At 43.9% G+C, this 25455-nt stretch overlaps 1 protein-coding gene across 3 annotated transcripts in view; it reads right to left on the bottom strand.

Annotated features, from left to right (window-relative positions):
- Positions 1 to 25455, bottom strand: part of EDARADD (EDAR associated via death domain) — a 62869-nt gene that overhangs the window by 21765 nt on the left and 15649 nt on the right. For 2 of the 3 annotated variants that reach the window (XR_014297868.1, XM_082673482.1), the window contains exons 4-5: positions 22456 to 22514; positions 501 to 546 (exon numbers count right to left, since the gene is read on the bottom strand). Coding sequence is in view for 2 of the 3 variants with exons in the window: in XM_082673482.1 (XP_082529608.1) it covers positions 501 to 546; positions 22456 to 22514 (105 nt within the window). In the remaining variant the exon portion in view is untranslated. The remainder of the gene's footprint in view (positions 1 to 500; positions 547 to 22455; positions 22515 to 25455) is intronic. The other variant, XM_082673483.1, reaches the window with a different exon arrangement.

Here is a 25455-nt window from a genome sequence, read left to right as displayed (position 1 = left end):
TCTTGGTTAAACACACTAGAAGCAGAAAACGGTGGGCACCAGCACATGGTCTAACGTCAGGAGGGGTCCCTTTGGCTCCCTAAGTGCCAGAGGAGGGAAGCGGGCAGCAGGCGGCTGAGCAGCCCTTCCCACGCTGACTCGGTGTGCCTACATCCCATTGTTCGCTTCCACCTGGCAAAGTTCTCCGCCAACACTGTGGCTCCCAGAACTCAGAGGGAGGGAGGGTCAGTTCGACCCTCACCTGATCCTAAACCCGTCCACTTGAGAAGCCTGCTGTACCCCACCCAAGCAAAGAAGGGTTAACACTGAGAAAATACTCTCTGAAGGCTTTTGTGAAATTCCGTAAGATTTCTTTGCACTTCACTGCGGTGTGTGGTTAGAAAGTTTCTCTAGTGTGTAATACAGATTTTGAAAGTTAATGATAAACATCTCAAATGATCTTGAATTTAGCCACACTAGCTATCACTGAAGCCCAGATACCTTTAGAGTCAATCATTTACCTGAAAGGGGATCTCCAGTACTGTCTGGAAAGCCATTTTCTTCTCCCTTAAAAAACAAAAAGCAATCTTCGTTAAAACCATACCCATACATGATTGGAGATGCTATCAATTTTCCAATTTAGTTAAATTTCCACCAAAAACTGTGGGTGGGGGAAGGAGAATGGATCTTAAAAATGGTATTTTAATGGGTAGTAAGGCAGACAGAGAAAGACAAATATCATATGGTATCACTTATACGTGGAATCTAAAAAAATGGTACAAATGAAGTTATTTACAAAACAGAAATAGAGTCACAGATGTAGAAAACAAACTTATGTTTACTGGGGGGAAAGCAGTGGGAGGGATAAATTAGGAGATTAGGATTGACATATACACACTACTATATGTAAAATAGATAACTAATAAGTACCTACTGTATAGCACAGGGAACTCTACTCAATACTCTGTAATTACCTGTATGGGAAAAGAATCTTAAAAAGAGTGGATATATGTATAACAGATTCACTTTGCTGTACACTTGAAACTAATACAACATTGTAAATCAACCATACTCCAATAAAAACATTTTTAAAATGAGTAGTGAACGATGTGTCTCTCCCTAGAATATAAGCTCCTGGAGGGCAGGGGCCCTTGCCTATTTGCTCTCCATGCTGGATCCTCAGTGGCCAGAACAATGCCCGGCACACAGGAGACACTCAACACATTTGTTAAATGAATGACTGTCCTTATTTTAAAAAAAAGTATAAGTGCACGTAACAACATGCTACTGTTTTGTTTCTTTTTTAAATTTCACATTATGGACTATTCCCCTTATTTTATTTCCTATTTACTTTTTGTTGGGCTTGTTGTTTGTCAGTCCAGGTTATAATTCTTTCCTGTATCTATTACACTTTTTAAGTACATATTACAAAGCAGCAAAGAGAAACTGTTAAAAAGCAGCGACAATTCCCTTGAGAGGTAATTGCGTTTCTGCCTGCCTGAGGTTCCATGTTTACAACCAAGGCCATGTTACAGGATATACTACCTGGAGGGACTTACCTGATCTTCTTGTAGAGAGAGAGAGAGAGAGAGAGAGAGAGAGAGAAAGAGAGAGAGAGAGAGAGAGAGAGGGAGAGAGGGAGAGAGAGAGGGAGAGAGAGAGTGTGTGTGTGTGTGTGTGTGTGTGTGTGTGTGTGTGTAAGGGTTTTCATATACTGACCCTAGTATATGTCTATGTTAACTCCATCTTTATAAAACTAAAATCTCTCAGCAGCTAACAGTACCCCCTCCATCCCTAGTATTGCAGAAGTAGCACTAAGAGTTGGGTCAAAGCCCTGGGTGTAAGTCCACCTGCACTCATAACCTCAGGCACATCACTCACCAGCACTGGCTTCTGATCCCCTATTTGTATATTGAGGTGGCTGATGGATTCCCTTATCACTAAGATGCTCCACATTCCCAGGTCTCTGAAAGTTTCACCCTTAATGATGTGTTAACTCCCTGGTGTATCAAACATTTTAAACAGTCTCTTCCTCTTAACCTCCTAAGAAGCCCTTCTCCTTGCTCCGAGCTCATAAATGCCCACGTCTCGGCAGTGCATAGACACTGGTCTAATTACAATCCTATTTTTTTTCACACAAGAAGTATTCCTATGTCTTACCAGCTAGATTTTGTCCCCTAACTCATCTCAATACTGTTTTCGTTTGAGTCCTGTTCCTTCCCACTATCCTCACTAGTACAAAAAGCAAACTGCTCACCATATGTATATACAGTTTGTAAGAGTTTGAGCAGTTTCTAAAAGAACAAAAATTCCTCTCTGCAATTTTTTACTTCTGCAAGGCGAAACCCAGAAGCTCCGAGATGTTAAGGCCACTATTCATTATTCACCCGGTCGTGTGGAGACCTGCCTTTTAGCATCTGTGCAGCTCCAGCAGGACCAGGCAGGCTTGCCCTCCCATCAACACAGTCACGGTTCTGCTCACTGAATTGGAAACTTGCGCGGAAGAAGCAAAAACAGGACCTTCAGTGTCGAGACACACAGTGTTAACACTTGACAGATTTTTGTGGTACTAACGAGGTCCTGCTAAAACATTAACTGTCCTTTAAGTAAAGACCACATTACATGGCATATCTGACTTGATTTCTCATCATCTGGAGAAAATGTTACCAAAATCAGTGTCTGGCCAGACTCATCACCCTGATGTAGACGAGGGACATGACTCAGAATTACTTGTGAAGGTTGATGGGGACAGAATTTAGATCTGTGATCTCTATTCTTGCTCTGATTATTATGTTATGCTACTTTTTAGGTTAGTTTTGTAAGAGTGAAATCAGAAAAGACTGATTTTTGTGTTTTTTAGGGTCCTACTGAAACCTCATTCATCACCTCTTTTCTGAGTAGCTAATAGGTACAAGCTCCTTCGGGGGAATCCACCTACAAAGATAAAAGGACCTGAACCCTTGACCTCAAGGCCTGCCCTCAGATATGCTGGGGAAACAGAGTCACACACGAGTAACTAAAATACAAGGCAAAAGATGGTGCATTTCAATAGGGAGGAATAGATCAAGTCAGAGGGCAGAGGTTGCTTCCAACAAAAACACCCAGAGGAGCTTTCTTCGAATCAGAGGCATCTGAGACGAGCCTTGATGAGGGTCTGGAGAGTGGGGACGGGGAGGAAAGGGCATTTAGCCAGAGGTCCATGTGAGCCCAAAAAGAAATGGAAACAGACGGGGCCCCTGTAGGGTGTTTTGTCTGAAGCAAAGGCAGTGAGGGGGTGACAGAGGGAGATGAGGTGAGAAAAATGGGCTGAGGCCTGAAAGCCAGTCTCAGGCGATGGAAGTCACTGAAGGGCTCTCACCAGAAGCAGGGCATCCTCGCAGCTGTAGAGGATCAGAGCGGGAACACGCGCCCAGGGAGAGTGGGGCGGCCAGGCGATTTGATGGAGGGGGGGAAGCATGACTGACTCAAAGGCAAGAATTATGAGGCCCCCAAACCACTCCTTTGGGAGAGGAAGGGATAAAGCTAGAGCCACGGCGGGGATACAGCCAGGACGTGGGCAAGTGAGCGGAGGTGAGACGAAGAGCGAGTTTGGAAGATGAGACGGATGAGACAAGATCACGGCGGGAGCTGAGGATGTCTCTGGTCCTTGGGAGAGGCCGGGGCAGGGGACAGAGACATGGATGCTGACATGGTCACGGGAGGAGAGAGAGGCCGTGGAGGGCATGCAGTGAGGTCACAACCTCGAGGAGCACCCAACGGCCTACATTCCGGTGGTGAGGGAGGGAATGAGAAAGGAAAGCAGAGGAGGGAGGTCAGAGAGGAGGAGAGAAAAGGTCAGGGCTCCAAGGGCCATGTGAAGATACGGTTTGGTGAGGAGAAGAGTGGTTTGTGAAAGCAGCTCTAGCAGAGTGGTGGAAGCCAATGCACAGCTTCTAGCTGCCTCATTTTCTCCTGTCTTTGAAGCCTCGGCTTAGACATCACCAGCTCTAGGAAGCTTCTCCAAAGTCTCTGTCTGGGTGACGGGCCCTGGGTGCTCCCACAGCATCCTGGACCTGCCACTCCCCAGGGCGCTCGTTACACTGGGTGGGGAGGTTTGCAGTATCTCTTCTGCACTAGACCCTACATTATGAGGCCAAGGGTCTTGTCCATGCTGTCCCGTAGTGATTAACACGCGTCTGAGACAGATAACACAGAAGATCTGCGGGAAGGGAAATGAGTGGGAGGGAGGGAGGAAAGAAGGCTTAAATACAGCCCAGGCTCTGAGTTCTCCAGCCCAGAGGATGCTGCTCTTCAAGCTGCCGTCCTTACCCCTCCCCCATTCCCTTCCACCCTGCTCTCTGGCCTCATCTCCTTGGTCACCAGTTGCGCACCTCCACCCCCAATCCATCCTTCTCACCTGGTTCCTGTCACTTAGTCACTGTCAACCATGTCAGTGATATGTTTAAAAACACCCTAGATGTGTCCGTCAGCTGTGGGCCTTGCCAGTCCTTAGCTCTGCATGAGTCTACTCCACCAGTCTTGCTCTAAATGCTGAGTATTGCTGGGGAAAAAGAAATGAAAAGCCTCACACATTCATGAGCTCACAAATCTGATCTCAGCTGGGTCCCAGCTGCTTTTTGGTCATTCTTAGTTTCCTTTCAAATCGTCCTCGTCAAGGTCCTGTTCCAAAGCTTTTCTGTTCAGAGATTTCTGTTCAGAGGACTCGTTTTAATTCTGAGTGAAGTTCAAGGGCAATCTGTTGGGTTTTTGGAAACAACCTAAATGTCCATCAATAGATGAATGGATTAACAAAATGTGGAATACAATTCACCCTTAAAAAGGAAGGAAATTCTGACACATGCTACAATAAGAATGAACCTTTAGGACATTATGCTAAGTGAAATAAACCAGTCACAGACATACAAATACTATCTGATTCCATTCATATGAGTGACCTAGAGGAGTCAAATTCAGAGACAGAACGTAAAATAATGATTACCAGGGAGTGGGGCAAGGGAGAATGGGGAGTTAGAGTTTAATGGGGATAGAATTTCAGTTTGGGAAGATGAAAAAGTTCTGGAGATGGATGGTGGTGAAGGCTGCACAACAATGTGAATGTACCTAATGGCTCTGAACTCTATACCTAAAAATGGTCAAGATGGTAAACACTGCATGTGTATCTTACCACAGGGGTCCCCAACCCCCAGGCCGCGGACCAGTACTGGTCTGCGGACTGTTAGGAACCGGTCCCTGGTGCCAAAAAGGTTGGTGACCACTGTTTTACCACATACAAATTTTTAAAAATCTCCTTAGAAAATATGAAGGTAACCACAAAGTTGAACGCCAATGGTTTATATATCCAAGTAGGCTAAAGAAAACCCCCATTTTGTAAAACCTTTCCATTGTGAATACGAGGGAATTACCTTATATCTGGGCAAATTTGTTAACCTTTGCTGAGAATTCTTTGAGTAGAAAGGTGGCTAGGTGACACTAATTTTGCACTCTGGTGAGTTTATAACCTGGTCGTCGGGTCCCATTTCTGCTTAGGGAGCTGCAAGAACCAGGTGCTGAACAAGAGTCCCCCGTGGAGACTTACACGTGGTGATTTCACACCAGGTTCCGAGCAGTAGCAATACCAGGGCCAAGAAGACACTCGGGGAAAAGCTCTCAACTCAGAGATGAACGTACTCCGTGTGCCGTCCACACGGGGGGATGGACTGATGGGCCGAACATGCTGACAGACTGATGGGGAGGGTACTAACCAGCACCAGATTGATGGGGCCAGGTACTGGGTTTCTGGGAAACATGCTCTTCTGGACTGTTCGGTTCTTCTTTAAATGTCTATGCTTAGGGACTTCCCTGGCAGTGCAGCAGCTAAGAATCCGCCTGCCAATGCAGCGGACACAGGTTTGATCCCTGGTCCGGAAAGATCCCACATGCCGCGGAGCAACTAAGCCCGTGCACCACAACTACTGAGCCTGTGCTCTAGAGCCCGTGAGCCACAACTACTGAGCCAGTGCGCCACAACTACTGAAGCCCATGCGCCTAGAGCCTGTGCTCTGCAACAAGGGAAGCCACCACAATGAGAAGCCCGCGCACCGCAACAAAGAGTAGCCCCCGCTCGCCACATACTAGAGAAAGACCACGCACAGCAACGAAGACCCAACACAGCCAAAAATAAAATAAATAAATTTATTTTAAAACTGTCTATGCTTAGCTAACTAATAAAGAGCCCCATCTTTATAATTTTGCAAACTATAGGGAGGATAACTGAGTGGGAAAGCACTCAACAGGTTGGTTAATCTGACTGTAGCCTAAATCTGGTTGGAAACCACCATGAAGACCAAAGTTATCACTGCCCACCTGGTGGCAGCAACCTACACGACAAACAAAGAGCCTGAGAAGAAAGGCCTCCCTTGCAAATGACATAACACCGAATTACTTAACTAGCTGCTTTGGGAGAACAACCAATGCTAAAGCTTAACGTCTCTGCTTTATGAAAATATTTTAGTAAATGGTTTTCAAAATAAGATTTTAAATGCCTGAGTGTGCCAGAGTAACAGAGCTTATGTAGCATGGATTTAGACTGTTCTAAGTCTTCTCCCATCACTCAGCCAGTGCAACTCAAGCACCTTTCAATGCTATGAATTCCCAAGACAGACCCAACATCCGTGTAACTCTTCTGAATGTGTTTACTGATTATCCACTTCTAAACATCAGGACTAGACTATGTCTCCTGTTGAGTTTTTCTAAGCAATTTATACTCAATATTTTTTTTGTTTTTTGGCTGCTTCATTGCTGCACGTGGGCTTTCTTTTAGTTGCAGCGAGCATGGGCTACTCTTCGTTGCAGTGCGCAGGCTTCTCATTGTGGTGGCTGTTCTTGTTGCGGAGCACAGGCTCTAGGTACGTGGGCTTCAGTAGTTGTGGCTCGCGGGCTCTAGAGTGCAGGCTCAGTAGTTGTGACGCATGGGCTCAGCTGCTCCGCGGCATGTGGGATCTTCCCAGACGAGGGCTCGAACCCATGTCCCCTGCATTGGCAGATGGATTCTTAACCACCGTGCCACCAGGGAAGCCCTATACTCAATTCTTTTCCTGAAAATTAATTACTATTGCAGTAACTGTTTACTTTCATTTTTATTTTTTACTGAAGTATAATATACATATAGAAAACTGGACATATCTATTTATTTGAAAGTATACAGGCATAGCCTGGAGATACTGCAGGTTTATTTCCAGACCACCACAATAAAGCGAATATCTCAATCAGGCAAGTCACACGAATTTTTTGGTTTCCCAGTGCATATAAAAGTTATGCTTACACCATCCTGTAGTATTAAGTGTACAACTGCATTCTGTCTAAAAAAGAATCTACATACCTTAATTTAAAGAAACTTTACTGCTAAAAAATGCTAACCATCATCTACTTCAGCGAGTCATAATCTTTTTGCAGTAGTAATGTCAAAGATCACTGCTCCCAGATCACCATCACACATGATAATAATGAAAAAGTCTGAAATATTGCAAGAATTACAAAATGTGACTCAGAGACACGAAGTGAGCAAATGTGGTTGGAATAATGACGCTAATAGACTTACTGGAGTCAGGGTTGCCCCAATTTGTAAAAGACACAATATCTGCGAAGCGCAATAAAGTCAAGAGCAATAAAACAAGGTCTGCCTGTATTCCAGCAACTGGCTTTTAAGATGTGTTTCAGTCAGGATACATTCATCAAGCACCTATTCAGTGTTGGCAACAATGCAGACCCCTGATACTGCAAGGTTACAATCCAGTAATGGGACAAAAACATGCACATAAACACTGTTACCACAAGGAATAAAGTGTGAAAAAGGCACAGACCGCGTGCCAAGGGAGCACAAAGGTGGGCAGGAACTCGAGTGAGACCTCAGGAACAGGGCAAGTTTCACTGAGGATGAAAGAACTAAATCTGGAAGAACAGGAATTTGAAATGAATGTTATGGTGCTTTGCTAGGATGAGAGCAAACCTGTGGGTTTGTGTACATTTAGTTCTTTCTTCTCTTCAGCAAGATTTCTATCCAATTAAAAGGGAGACCTGCTACTTCTGGAGTTGAAGTGAAGGTCAAAGACTGCAGTGGCTGTTCCTGTGACTTCAAGGCGGGGACGCTGAGGTGTAATTTCATACCTTCTTTCATGAAAGAAGGAGGGGGCTTCCCTGGTGGCGCAGTGGTTGAGAGTCCGCCTGCCAATGCAGGGCACACGGGTTCGTGCCCCGGTCCGGGAAGATCCTACATGCCGCGGAGCGGCTGGGCCCGTGAGCCATGGCCACTGAGCCTGCGCGTCCGGAGCCTGTGCTCCGCAATGGGAGAGGCCACAACAGTGAGAGGCCCACGTACCGCAAAAAAAAAAAAAAAAAGATGAAAGAAGGAGGGGTTTTCCCTTTGGGGGTGAAGTATAGCTGGTTATTGTTCAGAAATATCACAAAGTATTTTACAGGAGATTACGGCCTATGTTTCTGCCTATGTTTCTGTCATTCACAAATCCTGGGCCGGAGGATACAAGCGACGCTGGAGCACAGACCAACCGAAGGTTCGAGATGAGGAAGTGCATTCGTGAACTCTTCAGTCTCTGATTTTCCTGTGCTGCATAATTGTGTGCTAGCTGAAGAAAGCCCACCTGGCTTCAAAGGCCAAAATATGAAAAGTTTACTGAGCCAAAATACCACCTAAATGTCTGGATGATTTAGTCCATCACTTTTCTTTCTTTTTTTTTTTTCTTTTGCGGTACGCGGGCCTCTCACTGTTGTGGCTTCTCCCGTTGCGGAGCACAGGCTCCGGACGCGCAGGCTCAGCGGCCATGGCTCACGGGCCCAGCCACTCCGCGGCATGTGGGATCTTCCCGGACCGGGGCACGAACCCCTGTCCCCTGCATCGGCAGGTGGACTCTGAACCACTGCGCCACCAGGGAAGCCCCATCACTTTTCTTTGAAGAAAACACCAAACACACACACAAAATAACAAGTACTCAAAATCATACTGTTTTTCAAAAAAGCAGCAAGAGAAACAAAACTGTTTTTCTCCTAATCTCTTATCCCAGCTCCCTCCCCAGAGGTTACAACCTGGGGCACATGCTTCCTCTGTCCTTACTGACAGCCACACTCGCAACCTATAGAGAGATGTTGTTTAGCCCCAAACCATACTAGTCTACTGGTTTATTTGTTTAACAATATATTCTGAGTATCTTTTAAGGTCAGTGGTCTCTCCTCTTTTCAATGGCTTAATAGTATTACACGTGTCAAAGTACCAAAATTCATTCAACCACTTCCCACCTATGTGCATGTAAGATACCCACAACTCTCCTCTGTTTCAAACACCCTCTGCTGTGATGTCTGTGAGATCAAGTCCTTAAAGCAGGACCACTGGATCAATGGGTAACAGATGGCTGCCAAATAATTTCCTGAAAGTTGTTATCAATTTATACTCTCAAACGTGTATAAGGGCAGCTACACCCTGAAACCCACACCAACAGGAAATTTAAGTGAAATTCTAGCCCACCTGTGAAATTCAAAGGCATTACAGCCCACAGGGCACTGAACAATAATGAGAACAGAAGCCGTTAGGTCAATTAGAGCAGATAAAGTAAAGGACCCGTGCAATTTAATGATTAATAAACAAACTTCTTTTTATGCTGCTCTCAGGGAAATAACTACTAAGTGCTAGGAAGCAGGCATTTTTGCCCTTTAGCTTGTACCTGTCTTACCACATTTTCTTTTGACTCAGTCCCAAAGTAGAAATAAGTCAAAGACACAGACATGAATAGACGCTATCAAATTAGAGTACTATGATTTTTCTTTTAAAATTTCATTTCAGGAAAGCAATCTACAGATTCAAAACAATCCCTATCAAACTACCAATGGCATTTTTCACAGAACTAGGACAAAAAATTTCACAATTTGTATGGAAACACCAAAGACCCCAAATAGCCAAAGCAATCTTGAGAAAGAAAAATGGGGCTGGAGGAATCAGGCTCCCTGACTTTAGACTATACTACAAAACTACAGTCATCAAGACAGTATGGTACTGGCACAAAAACAGAAATATAGATCGGTGGAACAGGATAGAAAGCCCAGAGATAAACCCATGCACATATGGTCACCTTATCTTTGATAAAGGAGGCAAGAATATACAATGGAGAAAAGACAGCCTCTTCAATAAGTGGTGCTGGGAAAACTGGACAGCTACATGTAAAAGAATGAAATTAGGACACTCCCTAACACCATACACAAAAATAAACTCAAAATGGATTAAAGACCTAAATGTAAGGCCAGACACTATCAAACTCTTAGAGGAAAACATAGGCAGAACACTCTATGACATAAATCACAGCAAGATCCTTTTTGACCCACCTCCTAGAGAAATGGAAATAAAAACAAAAATAAACAAATGGGACCTAATGAAACTTAAAAACTTTTGCACAGCAAAGGAAACCATAAACAAGATGAAAAGACAACCCTCAGAATGGGAGAAAATATTTGCAAATGAAGCAACTGACAAAGGATTAATCTCCAAAATATACAAGCGGCTCATGCAGCTCAATGTCAAAAAATCAAACAGGACTTCCCTGGTGGCACAGTGGTTAAGAATCCACCTGCCGGGCTTCCCAGGTGGCGCGGTGGTTCAGAGTCCGCCTGCCGATGCAGGGTAGTGGGGGTTCGTGCCCCGGTCTGGGAGGATCCCACGTGCCGCGGAGCAGCTGGGCCCGTGAGCCATGGCCGCTGAGCCTGCACGTCCGGAGCCTGTGCTCCGCAGCGGGAGTGGCCGCAGCGGTGGGAGGCCCGCGTACGGCAAAAAAAAAAAAAAAAAAAAAAAAGAATCCACCTGCCAATGCAGGACACACGGGTTCGGGCCCTGGTCCGGGAAGATCCCACATGCCGCAGAGCAACTAAGCCATGCGCCACAACTACTGAAGCCCGCACACCCCAGAGCCCTGCTCCACAACAAGAGAAGCCACAACATTGATAAGCCCATGCACCACAACGAAGAGTAACCCCTGCTCGCCGCAACTAGAGAAAGCCCTGTGCAGCAACGAAGACCCAACACAGACAAAACTAAATTAATTAACTGAAAAAAAACCAAACAAACAACCCAATCTGAAAATGGGCAGAAGACCTAAATAGACATTTCTCCAAAGAAGCTATACAGATTGCCAACAAACACATGAAAGAATGCTCAACATCATGAATCATTAGAGAAATGCAAATTAGAGCTACAGTGAGGTATCACCTCACACTGGTCAGAATGGCCATCATCAAAAAATCTAGAAACAGTAAATGCCGGTGAGAGTGTGGAGAAAAGGGAACCCTCTTGCACTGTTGGTGGGAATGTAAATTGATGCAGCCACTATGGAGAACAGTATGGAGGTTCCTTAAAAAACTAAAAATAGAACTACCATAGGACCCAGCAATCCCACTACTGGGCATATACCCTGAGAAAACCATAATTCAAAAAGACTCATGGGGCTTCCCTAGTGGCACAGTGGTTGAGAGTCCGCCTGCCGATGCAGGGGACACGGGTTCATGCCCTGGTCTGGGAAGATCCCACATGCCGCGGAGCGGCTGGGCCTGTGAGCCATGGCCGCTGAGCCTGCGCGTCCGGAGCCTGTGCTCGGCAGTGGGAGAGGCCACAACAGTGAGAGGCCCGCATACCGCAAAAAAACAAAACAAAACAAAACACAAACTCATGTACCACAATGTTCACTGCAGCACTATTTACAATTGCCAGAACACGGAAGCAACCTAAGTGTCCATCGACAGATGAATGGATAAAGAAGATGTGGCACATATACAATGGAATATTACTCAGCCATAAAAAGAAATAAACTGAGTTATTTGTAGTGAGGTGGATGGACCTAGAGTCTGTCATACAGAGTGAAGTAAGTCAAAGAGAAAAACAAATACCATATGCTAACACACATATGTGGAATCTAAAAAAAGAATTAAAAAAAGATTCTGAAGAACCTAGGGTCAGGACAGGAATAAAGACACAGACGTAGAGAATGGACTTGAGGACACGGGGAGGGGGATGGGTAAGCTGGAACAAAGTGAGACAGTAGTACTGACATATATACACTACCAAACGTAAAAGAGATAGCTAGTGGGAAGTAGTCGCATAGCACAGGGAAATCAGCTTAGTGCTTTGCGACCACCTAGACGGGTGGGATAGGGAGGGTGGGAGGGAGATGCAAGAGGGAGGGGATATGGAGATATACGTATACATATAGCTGATTCACTTTATTATACAGCAGCAACTAACACAACACGGTAAAGCAATTATACTCCAATAAAGATGTTAAAAAGAAAAAATAAATAAAATTTCATTTCTGGGAAGTTCATTATAGAAAAAAAGGACTCAAGGTCCTGAAATGATGACTGTGGTTGGGTGGCATGAATTTGTAGTGGGAAGAGCAGTTTGCGTTTCATCATTTTCTCCAGGAATCAAAAACAGAGAAAGGAGGAGGTCCTAGTCCACCTAACCTAGGGCTGGGCAAGACAGTGTCCACCCAGAATCAGCAAGAGCATCACCAAAATGCCTGATGAGTGGAGGCTGTTAGCAGCGAAACTTATGGGCAGAGGGAGTGAGGGGGAGGAAGAAAGAAAACAGACCCGGTTAGGTCTCCGATGTGGGAGGGACTGTCCCCAGGGATAAGATGTGATGGTTCCATGTATGGCAGAGCACAGTGAGAAGGCAGGCAGGTCACTGGAAGATACAGCCCAGAATAAATAAATGTAGGCTAGAAAAAGTAAGGTGACACAACTTGAGGTAGTTAAATACCAAATGGGAGATAGAATCAGATCATTATCTGTTTTAGGCAAACTTGTCTAAGGTATTAAGGCAGGAAGAAAAGATCCACAGCTCTTAAAGACCCTAGTCAAGCTCACCTGGTATTATTCACGTAATTTTCACTTTCTAATGGTCAGTGCATCTATTCATTGATTCTAACGTAGCACCTTCCATCACCGTGTTAGAGGAGAGATAGTCAACTCTGTAGGCTGATGGGAAGGTAGATAAATGAAGCACAAAGGGAGCAGGGAGACTAAGGAGCACAAGGCAAGAGAGATTAGAGACTGAAATTCATAGAATCGAACAGGTGATTCCCATTCTAGCAAAACCAACCCCTTGAAATTCCTTCTCCCTCCTCTAAATGCCCAGACAGCTCTGTCTCAAGAACCAACCTTCTGACAGCCTGTTTAAAGAAAGTGCAGCCTGTTTGGACTGGGAGATGGTGATTGCAAGGCTAAAGGGAGTCCCTCTCACCAGAGTTAAAAATACCAAGTGTAAGGAAATTCCCTGGCTGTCCTAATGCACTTCCATTGCAGGGGGCCCGGGTTCGATCCCTGGTCGGGGAGCTAAGACCCTGCAAGCTGCATGGCACAGCCAAAAAATAAATAAAATAAAATAAAGGAACTTAATAAAATCCAGATCAATAATGTAAAATTCACAATGTTTGCCATGCAATAAAAAATTAATAAACATACAAAGGAGGAAAATCTGATTAATAACTAGGAGAAAATACGTCAATAAAAAAAAAGAAACCCTTAAAAATACCAAGTGCAGGTTCTGGGCAAAGTTCTCTAGTTTTATCTGGTTCCTCATCTCTAAACTTCACATCAGGGGCGAAGTAAGGAATGACCAAGTATTTCCTAAAAGCAGAACAATCTGACTTTCCCTTAGAGAACAAACGAAAGGACTCGCCAATCTATCAAACAGATCTTGTTGGAGCTTGAAAGGATTGCTGCACATCCAGAAGGGCAGGTAGGGGCCTGCTGGGCTGACTCAGAAGATACCATCTACGGCAAGTGCTGGTGGGGTCCATTCCCTGTCATTAAAACACACGGACCTGCTTCGGGTTTGCAGATGGTCTCTGCCAAGGCAATGAGGCTGCTGGATGGGATTCTGCCACCCACCTCTCAGTCCACTTTAAAGACAGGAGGAACCCCTCCACTTACCAATTTTGTTCCAGGAGTGTTTACCCCAGCGCTAGTCTGCCAGACTGACAGCACTGAGAACTGTGGAAAAGCCTGTCTCCCTAGATTTAGGCCAGGCAAGAGGCTCAGCAGCCACTGGTAACACCAAGTGCTACCGATTCAGAAATGCTAGGCATGAGGGGGTGGATGGGGGTGGAGGGATGATGGACAAGGCCCCAGGTCCCAACTCAGCCTCTCAACCACTGGTTCAGGTCCCCTCTGTGAAACAACATGATTTCTATGGTCCCCTTCAGTTCTAAAGATGCCAAGCTGTCAATTTGAGCATCTGGACCCAAACCCACTTTCTAAATGGTCAGGATTAGCAATGCCAAGCCTCCCCGGTGATTTAGTACCAGGAGGCACCAAGCTCAGGAGATAAGGTAGAATATAGACAGGGCTCCGGCCTCTGTCAGAACAGAGGGTGTGCGGGAGAGCTGGGAGGAAGGTGAGAGCCCAGAGGGTATGTGAAGGGCAAAGGCTACAGGGGAGAGACCCGCCTGAGATACAAAATATGTGTCCTTGGAAATAAAAGACTTCTGTTTCTTTGGTGAATAAATAAGATACAAAATTAATCTCTTGGGCCGCTACTTTAGCATCAGTTGTTAAAGCCACTTTTCTGTCTTGGCTATCCTATTATACTTTGTATAATACTATCAACGGACCAGCATGCTTGGAGTTTCTGTGGTTTAAAACTGGATGTATGTCCCCTGCCCGCCATTTACTCTGGGTAATATAATGTGGAACTTTAAAAGGCTTGTTTAATTTCGAAGACATCAATTAGCTGTTGATAGGCTTTCGATAGATAAGACAACACGTTTTTTAAAATTTGGTCGTATTTATGACTAGGAATTGACTTTGAGTCCTTACAGCTTGCTTAGTGGAAGAACAAACGGTCAGTGTGGCCTATTAGGTCTAGCCTGGAAATGGAGATGTAGTCTAAGGAAATATATAGCCTTATACGGTGGGGACGGACACTTGGACATCCACCATAGCAGTACTGAGGACAGTAAAACAGTTGAAACAATCTCAAAGTCCCATAACTGGGAAACTCAAGTAACTCTATGACATAGAATATAACAGGATAGGGGATGGGATGTTTTCCCACTGTCTTAAGAGTTTTAACTGGGGCCCCAAGCTCAGGACAATGGTATGCATACACCCCACGGAGAGGTCCCAGGTAAACCCCAAAGGACCAGCTGAGAAGGGCCAAGAATAGTGGTATGAGCCCCACCCTCAGCTTATAGAAGAGGAAGAGATTTCTCTGAAGGACTCAGTGGAAGAAGTGAGAGCGGGGGCTGCTTTCCTTCCTCTGCCCATAAGGAGGAAGGGGCAGCTCTCAGCTCCACCCCCCAAGCCAAGTGAAGGGGGCCTCAAGGTCACCACTTGTTGGGGGTGCATGCCAGAAGGGGAGACGGCCTGTCACTCCTTAGCCTGATGCTTGTTGATGTGTAGATACCCACAGTGCCAAACCCTCTGCCACTGGGAGACACTACCCTGTGTGTATGAGGAGAGAGCAGCCAGCTGGAGCTCTCCTGACGGTCGGACAGTGGGGTGAGCTTGCCACTGCCGAGTGGACCAGAGCCATCGCCATCTTGAAAGGACCCTGTCCAAGGTAAGAGGTGCAGGAGGTAGGCCTGGGAGAGAAGGAGCTGGGGCTAGCTGTTGGGGGCAGCTGTGAACATTCAGCTGGGAATGCTTTGCCTGTATCAGGTAATTGCAGTGTTGAATTCCCACCTGCTGGGGAAGGGGAGGAGAACCAAGGTCACCTGCCCCTCTTTCGGGCCTCCACATTTCAGATCAGGCCTGAGTTGGAGGTGAAGAGAAAGGCTTTGAACTTGGATGAGAGATTTAACTACTGTATGGAGTTCATTTAAGAGCTTAAAAAAAGATGAACTCACTTTTTCCCCACTGCCCAGATAAGCTATTTTCTTATTTTTCGACAGTGGCCCCACTATGCACCTGGTCACCAGCTGGAACTCTCTGAAGCAGATCTCCAACCCTCCCTTCTCTTCGTTCCAAGTCCTGTCAGACACTGAATCCCTGACATCTCTCCCTCAAAATGTGTTATGTCTTGGTTCTTCTTTTTCTTTTTTTTCCAAGCATTTTTAGGGGTTGAATGGTGTCCCTCCAAAGACGCACACTGGAGTCCAAACCCCCAGTACCTCAGAGTGAGACTGTATTTGGAGAGAGGCTCTTTACAAAGGTGATCGAGTTAAATGAGGCCACGAGAGTGGGCGCTAAACCAATGTGACTGGTGTCCTTAGAAAAAGGGGAAATTTGCACAGAGACAGGCACACGCAGAGGGATGATGTGAAGAGACACAGGGAGCAGACGGCCATCTACACACCCAGGAGAGTAACATGGCACAGATCTTTTCCTCACGGCCCCCGGGAGGAACCAACCCTGCCCACACCTTGATTTCAGACTCACAGGCTCCACGCTGTGAAACAATGCATTTCTGTTGCTTACGGCACCCTCTGCGTGGTGCTTCGTTACAGCAGAGTGAACACTAACCCCTTGGAATTACAATCCCCGCTCTTCATTCTTTTTTTTTTTTTTAACATCTTTATTGGGGTATAATTGCTTTACAATGGTGTGTTAGTTTCTGCTTTATAACAAAGTGAATCAGTTATACATATACATATGTTCCCACATCTCTTCCCTCTTGCGTCTCCCTCCCTCCCACCCTCCCTATCCCACCCCTCCAGGCGGTCACAGAGCACCGAGCCGATATCCCCATTCTTCCTTCCACAGCTGCACTGGGGCCCCTGGGATGAGCTTCCTATAACAGGCACTTGGGGTCTCCCGGCCTCAGTCTTTCTTCCTACCCATCCCCTTGACGAGCCACTACAAGGATAACCTTTCTAAGACTCTCTTTTTATCCCATCATTTCCCAGGGCCTGGAAGATGAAGCCCGTGCTTCCAACGTGGCCCTCAAGACTCCTCTAGAGCAGCACCTCCCTCGGTGGCAGTTAGAGAAAACGCTGACTGTTGGGGGACAGCTATGCTGGGGTGGGAGAAACAAGCCTTTCTCTGATCAAAGAAGCTTGCTTACCTGTTGAATGACCTCAGTAAATGTCTTCTGTCTTTTCCCTCTGCTTCTGTGCTGAGACTCTCTGAGAACCTAAGGGACAGTCTCTTGGCTTAAACATTCCGACTCAGCTTTCCTGGCCGGAGATTTAAAAACGCCCAATTTCACTGAAAGCTCCAAGTGTGTATCACTGTCCCCCCAGCACCTAGGAGAGTAGTGGTGAGACATTCTTGGACTCAAATGCTGGATGGATGGATGGATGGATGGATGGATGGATGGATGGATGGGTCATCATCTATCCACCTGCAATCTATTTCCAATTTATCAAGCACTGTCATATCACCACCTAGTTCACGAAGGCCTATGGCCTCCCTGCTGTATGAACAGAACAAACTCTTTAGTCCCCTAATATCTTGGCTGGATTTCTTTTTATTTATTTAAAATTTTATTTTATATTGGAGTATAGTTGATGAACAGTTTTGTGTTAGTTTCAGGTGTACAGCAAAGTGATTCAGTTATACATATGTATGTACCTATTCTTTTTCAAACTCTTTTCCCATTTAGGTTATTACAGAATACTGAGCAGAGTTCCCTGCACTGTACAGCAGGTCCTTGTTGATTAGCTATTTTAAATATGGTAGTGTGTATAGTCAATCCCACTTCGATGGATTTCTTCCCTTCCTGCCCCATCCAAATGTCATCATTCAAGGCACAATTCAAATTTGACATCAACTAATTCAACTTCTTGCCTTTACATCTAAAAAAGAAGTTTCCATCTTTCCCCTTCTTCTAGTCTTGCCTCTGAAAAAGAGCTGAGGTTCTTACTTTTAAAATGCTAACTCATCTCTCTGTACCTTTGATAACTTTATTTATCTAACATAGGGGCACATATATCTCACCTTCCAGATTACAAATTCCTTGAGGGAAATCAATGTGCTGTGTCTTCTCCACAAGATATTGCTAAGGATGTTATCAATAAACAGTTGCTAAGAAAATTAATCCTCTCTACCTTCCACAGGGAAAACAAATCCCATTAATTATTCCACTTCTCTTTCTTCTCCCTCTTAATTTTTAATCTCTCCACTCCTGGTGATAACTTATCCTTTAAAATCTGTTGTTTCCCAACCTTAAAAAAAGAAGCTTTTCCTGTATCTTCCAACACCTTCAAATAAAAGTTTATTATTTTTTCCCTGCTACCTTAATGAATTTGACAGAACTACATAAACTTTCTTATCACCCACTCACTCCTTCAGCCTTTTGCAATTATGTTTTTGTCCCTATGATCGAGTTCCTTCCTGAAAGGTCCCAGTAACGTCTGAAAGGACAAATCCTCGCCCTTGACCACAGGATGATGCTGACGGCCTTTTCCTTGGCACGTGAAGCAATGCCCAATCCTGGCCTTTTTCTCTCTTTACTCAACATGTATTTATTGAGACTTTACTATGTGCTAGGGATGGAGGATACACTTACAAGCCAAAAAACACAGCAGTCCCTGCCCTCGTGGGGAGAGACAATGAAGCCATCAGCAAACATGTGACTGTAAACTGGGAAAGTGCTGCAAAGGAAAGTACAGATGCCTCGACACTGACAGTGTTCTTCTCTGGCCACTCCTCTGTCTGCCTCTGAGCTCCTTTTCTTCCTCTGGCCTCCAGATTGTTCTTCAAGGCTCCATCCTGGGCTCTCCTCTCTGCTTTTGCACAAGGACTCTCTCATCGACAGTCCCATCCTCCCCTTGGGCTTCAAGTGTAACCTCCTGATGCAGGAATCCTAAACCAACCCCCAATGCAGCCCTTCCTATCACACATCTCACATACCCCAAACTCTACAGACCATTATCTCCTTTTTCCACAGCCCACAAACAACTCTCAATCCTAAAAACACACAAATCTTATCGTCCTCCTGAATTCTCTATTGATATTGTTAGTAGCATCCCTCTCCCAATCACAGGCCTAAGACCTGGTCTCATCTTCTCTCCAGTCTCCCAGGGTCCCAGATACAGTCATAGGACCATCCCTTAAAACCACCAATACCTTCCATCTGCCTCTCTCTGGCATTCAAGGCTCTGGGACCCCAGATCCAACAGATCTTCCAGCCTCACTGCCTACAATCTCCCAATACTTCAGCTCCAGGCAAAGTATTTGTCCCTGACTCTTCTCAGAGCCTTTGCTTACAGCATTCCTTCTACCAGGAGTGCTCTCACCCTGCCCTCAGACACACATCCTTGAATCTATTTTTGTTATCAATAAATATCAGAGGTGACAGTATCATGCAGCCATTCAGACGGATGGTAAGGCCATGCAGCAAACTGGATGAAATGTTTGTGAGATAGTATTATATAACAAAAGCAAGATATAAAATTGTCTGCAGTTTTATAATTATCCTTATGAAAAAACTGTATAAGTGAATACATCAAAATGACAAAAATAGAGTATTAGAGTGGTGCGATTTTGGATGAATATTTTTTGTTTTTCTAGATTCTAAATTCCATTTAGTGTGGTTTTTAAAATACATATATACTTCAAAATAGTTTTAGATTTACAGAAAATTTGAGAAGATAGTATAGAGCATTCCTGTACACCCTACACCAGTTTCCCTTATTACCAACACCATAAATTAGTATCACACTAATAATACCATATCATACCAATAACTTAATGTGGTTTTTAAACCTTAAAAAAAAAAATTACAGTTTGGTAAAACCAAAAAAACAGTATAAATAGAAGAAAATGTCATTTTTTTCATAACTTCTAACTCCAACTTAGCATCCTAATATTTACTGTTTTTCTTACTACCTCAGTTTCCTCTTGGCATGGATCCTTGGCTACAAACTGGAACAAATTTTGCTTTACTATAATTTGCCATACATGTGTGCCTGTAGTTAAAGTAGTTAAAATTTTATTGTTTGACAAAGGTTCTGGGAAACATTTTCTATAACATAAAGAACCGTGAGGGTGAAAGAGCCTCTTCGCTCCCAATGCAGGGGGCCCGGTTCAATCCCTGGTTAGGGAGCTGGATCCCGCATGCATGCTGCAACTAGGAATTCGCATGCCACAACTAAGGAGCCCATCTGCCACAACTAAGGAGCCCATCTGCCACAACTAAGACCCAGCACAACCAAATACATACATAAATAAATATTTTTTACAAAAAGAACCATGAAAAACTTTTAAACAGCTGAACCATATCCACATTTAGAATCTAATGCTGTGTACACTGCTTCTCCAGGTCTGGAAGCTCTGCCTGGGGTCTGCCTCCCCCCACTCCCCCTGGTATATTTCATGTCCAAGAATACCCGGTCTCAGAACATAGGCTCGACAAGTACCAGCTGTAACAAACTGTAGAAGTAGGATAGCTCTAACAGATGGGGTATTGATTTTAAATTACTAAAAGTAAAGGGTCCTTTATGAAACTATATGACATGTCAGATTTCCATTTTGATGCCAGGACACCACAATGTTTTTCCGTGGCATCATTCAAAAAAGGTGGCTAAAATTAAGTCTTCAGTGAAGTGGATTTTAGTTTTTAAATTATAAAAATCAATGAAACGGCAAATGGTAATATACTAAAGAATGTATTTTCAACTTGCTTTTAATGTCTGAGCTATAGAAAATGAAGCGTGGGGATGTTTTTGTTTTTGTTTTTTTTTAAACGTTTCTCCCCTAGTGAGTTTTCTTTGTTCTAACTGCCAAGTTGGTTTCAAAGACTCTTTCTGGATATCTAGCAGTTAGAACAAATCCTATAGATTATGCAAAGAAATAACCAACTGCAGTAGGTAGGTACAGTGCTACTTTTTATAAGAATGTAAGACACCCTGTTTTAAAACAGAACTTAAATAAAAATCTCAAATAGGTTTTTCCCGCTTTCTTTAGCTGATAAATCTTTTCCCATCTTTAAAGACAGTCTACTTGATAAAGCCAGAACTATAACACTGAAATCAGAAAAAATACTGAACAGTGTCCTAATGCATATTCTGTACCTAATCTTAAATGATTTTGGAAAATCACTAAAACTAAACAAACAACGTAACATTTTTGTATCTTCAAAGGAGTCTGTATTTTGTTGCAAAAAATGTGGGGAGCAAAACTTCATTAAACAAATTAAGGATTTCAAGAAAGGAAAAATTTATACTTTAGGTTCACTAAAATAGCTCAAATTCAGTCAATATCAAAGTCAATCATTAGATTGTAATTCCAAGAAAAATGCTGAGTATCAGGATTAATAAATAAGAAAATAATATTCTCAGTGGGCGACTGAAGACCCCCAAATCAAAGTTAAAAGTAGCACCACCGGCTTCCCTGGTGGCGCAGTGGTTGAGAGTCCGCCTGCCAATGCAGGGGACACGGGTTCGGGCCCCGGTCCAGGAAGATCCCACACACCGCAGAGCAGCTGGGCCCGTGAGCCATGGCCGCTGAGCCTGCGCGTCCGGAGCCTGTGCTCCGCAATGGGAGAGGCCACAACAGTGAGAGGCCCGCGTACCACCAAAAAAAAAAAAAAAAAAAAAAAAAAAGTAGCACCACTGACGATTTTCAAGAGAATCGTGTTTATGATTAAAATTGCTTGTTTTATCAACTATTGTATAACTCTGCTTTACTAAAAAAGTGATTTGATTATCCAAGAATATCACTATTAATGATTACTGACTGATGTTTTAAAAGGAAGACTAAACAAAGCTTCAAATTTGTCTTGCTAAAAATTAACTTGGTATCAATATTATAAAGAGAGCAGGACCCAACCAGTCTATCTTCAGGCAAGACATCCTTTTTGAGACATTTAGTGTTCTAACTATAGTTTAACAGATGTGAGGTATTGTGCAGTTTTGCTAATGAGCTTTGCGTGAGTAAACAGAGATAGGCTGGAAAGTACAAGTAGTAACTGAAGCACACGGTGACCCCAGGAAGCTTCTGGAAGGATGTACCTCAAAAGGTGAACAATGGAATGTGACAAGCGATTCTCAACCTTTTGGTACATTTTTGTTGTATCTGAAGTTAAAAATAACAGTCTTTTATAATCAGAAAACAATAGATGTATTTTGGAAAAGGACAATTAAAATAATATGTTAAAATTTGACATCTGATATCTGAACAAAGTAAAAGTTTTATAAAACATTACAAAAATGTTTTTAAACTACCCAGTTTTGTTGAGGCTTCTTTAAAAAGTTCCTATCCACAGCATACCAACTACACACGAAAGAAAGCAACTCTCTAACTCAGTAACACTGATGGTTTTTGGCATCTGGATAAGTATTTATTTCCAAAAAATGGATTAAAGCTACCTCAGTTACTCAAAGTAACAGAAGTTGTATAGATGTGCTACATTACTGGGATGCTTAAAGATCATTTCCAAACTTATTATCTAAAAATCCTGTTCTTTCTTTATTTTTAAAGCTCTAGAAAACAATTCCTAAATAAATTCTAGTTAGATTAGCATGTACCTAAGGGTAAAAATATAACTGAAATTATTCTTACCTGGTGTTGCACATCAGAATTTGTTGGGCAGTTCAAACTAATTGGATCACACTCCTCTGCTAGGGATTAAAAAAAAAAAAGATGCAAGCTTGATAAAGAAAGCACATACTCCGTGGTTGTAAGGCCTAAAATTAAGACTCAATATTATGTGCTGTTTACATCTGGTAAAACCAGGAGGACGCTGAATGGCCCAGCTGCAAGTTCCCCTCCCCGCTCTGCTCCTGTGGATAAGACCGCCAGCTAAACAACGCTCCTTTTCAAGGGGACCAGGCACAGTCCCTGCTTATCCCTGAGCAGTGGGTTTCAGTTCCCTGCCAGACCACTGAATTATTCAGACAAGTCATCATATCCTTCCCTGGGAACCAGGGGTCACACACCCTCTTGACAGGACAGTGCTTGTCACCCACAGCCCCTGGTTGTTCACTCTGTTCCCAAGTGCAACCCCCATGAGACCCTGCATGGGGTGCAGCGTTCTCCCTCCCCAGGCGGTGAATATCCGTGACTCACAAGCTACTGTCAATCTCATCTGCCCAGTGTCAGGTGTCCTGTGTGTGGCCATCCCCATAACCCCAGGGCAGGATCCCTCCCTCACCAACAGGGTGAACAGGAGGTAGTCCAAACACGTTCCCCTCTGATAACCTTACATCAGATTCCATGGTGTTCACTGTTTGACAGTTTACTAAATCTCTCAGAGAGCAGAGTGGGATTATACTTGTCTTGATAGCTCACCCTCCTAAAAGTCAAACCGAAACCATTTCAGTTCTATGGTTAAAGTGGGGATTGCCAGTGAAAGTCAAAGGAACATGATAGGCATGTGAAATGTCTAACACCTTTCGGAATTAACTGGTAGGAAGGAAATTCCATCCTTAGGTTGTCTTACATATGTGTTAACTTCACAGTTCCCCAACTTGTGGTGAAGACTGTACAAATGCATTAAAAACTGATTTTGTTCCATCAGATTTTAATCTTTAACCACAGAATTCAACATCCCACTCTAACCTTGAAAATCGCCAGTAATATATTATGTTATGAAAGAAATGTTTAGTGGCATGTAAAATTTTAGAGTTAATAAAGCCCTTAATAGAGAATCATTTAATTCAAGGTTCAAAAGTTAGGACTGAGTGACAGATTAATTCATCTATTTATTTTTACATTCCTTAACATTCATTGACCTATATAGGCTGGGCTGATAGATTTATTCATATAAGGGGCTATATTTATTGCTGCCTACACAATTCTGACTAAAGGCCATTTTTTCCTGAACATTATTATCTGCAAAATTTAAACTAAAAGCACGGTCTCTTATTAAGATTCCATATGGTATCTTTTTAAGCTGGAGCAGTAGAGAGCTTACCTAGCCTTCTGTTTCTCAAGATAGTCCCAGCTCTCTTGCACCAGAATCACCTGGGCTGCCTGTTAACAATGCAGATTGCTGGGCTCCACTCCAGACCTTCTGAATTGGAATCTCAGGGACCCCAGAAATCTGACACCTAACAAGCACCCCACAGAATTCGGATGCACACTGATTTTTCACAGCAAAAAGTCACAGACATGTGACTTCAGTCATACTAATTCTCACAATGGCCAGTGTCATAATTGTTAACCCAGCATTATTGGACAAGTGGGACTTTTTATTTCCCAACGCAATGTTAGCCTGAAATTAAAAAGCAACTTTTCTTACATGGTCCCCCAAGCACTCCTGTGGTTGCACCCCTCTCCCTCCCCGCTACCCTCCATAAAAGAAAACACCTTCGGGGCTTCCCTGGTGGCACAGTGGTTGAGAATCCGCCTGCTGATGCAGGGGACACGGGTTCGTGCCCCGGTCCGGGAAGATCCCACATGCTGTGGAGCGGCTGGGCCCGTGAGCCATGGCCGCTGAGCCTGCGCGTCCAGAGCCTGTGCTCCGCAACGGGAGAGGCCACAACAGTGAGAGGCCCGCATACCGCAAAAAAAAAAAAAAGAATGGCCATCTTTGTATGTGTGTCATAACTGGGGGAGGGGTTGGTTTGCTAAAACAGGAGACTGTCAGGACTCTCCGTCATGGCTGGGTGGAAGGCAGTGAACTTGTGGAATGAGCGGGACCAGGTCACGGTAAATCGTGCGGGTAGGAGGGGCTTTTAGTTTCATGTTACAACAAGGAAATCTATCAGCAAGATACTGTCGGTCAACTGGCAAGATGAGAAACCGTCTAAAATACAACACATTGGCCTGCTAGTTTTCGGGCAGACATTTTTACTTAGGAATTATTTTGGTGATCTCCTGAGTACTTGTTTATTTTCTCCTTTTTCAAACGGAACTACTACTTCTACATTTAGTTAACGAATTATTCCACATATCATCCATGCTTAAGTTCAAATTTCTCAAAATAATTAACAATAAAATCAGTCTACCTCTCTTTAACTTTACATCCGCTATTTAAATTTTTTGAACAATGGAAGGGCAGTAATGCCAGAGAAGATGAAGATGGTAAAATCTTGATGGCTTTATGATGTAGTTATGTGCAATTTCCCCTCACTAGGAATAGTGCCTCAAAAATCAGAATTCTTTTTCCAAAGACATTTTTCTCTCAAAATATGAAGAGTCATATTCCCTTCAGAACCCTCAAGCCGGCAGTTTCTACGAGATACAGGAATTCTGTGATATAAGACAAACCCCAATCTTAAATTAGCCCTGAGTTTGGTGCCTACAGATCCTCACAGAGCACCTGTCATAACAGAAGCTGACAGAATGAACCTCCCGAATCTCTAAACTCAGGGGAGGCAGAAGCTACACATTTGTTCCCGACAAGAAAACAGGTATAATAACACGTTTCACCTCGAAAACGTGCTGATCGTTGAAATCACACTGGAGTCCCACAGTTGATTTATGGGTAAAAGCACATTATCGAGAGCCACTCTAGTGTGGACCGTGTTAAGGGACTATGGTGTACTGTCCAGGGGAAAAGCAGGAGTATACTAGAATTATAATGAAGACTTTGTGAAACATGCTCATTTTCTTAAG

This window comes from Grampus griseus (assembly GCF_964374135.1).
Source record: "Grampus griseus genome assembly, chromosome: 16".
Lineage (NCBI taxonomy): Eukaryota > Metazoa > Chordata > Mammalia > Artiodactyla > Delphinidae > Grampus > Grampus griseus.
The sequence above is the reverse complement of the archived record's forward strand: the minus strand, read 5'-3'. Positions and strand labels throughout refer to the sequence as shown.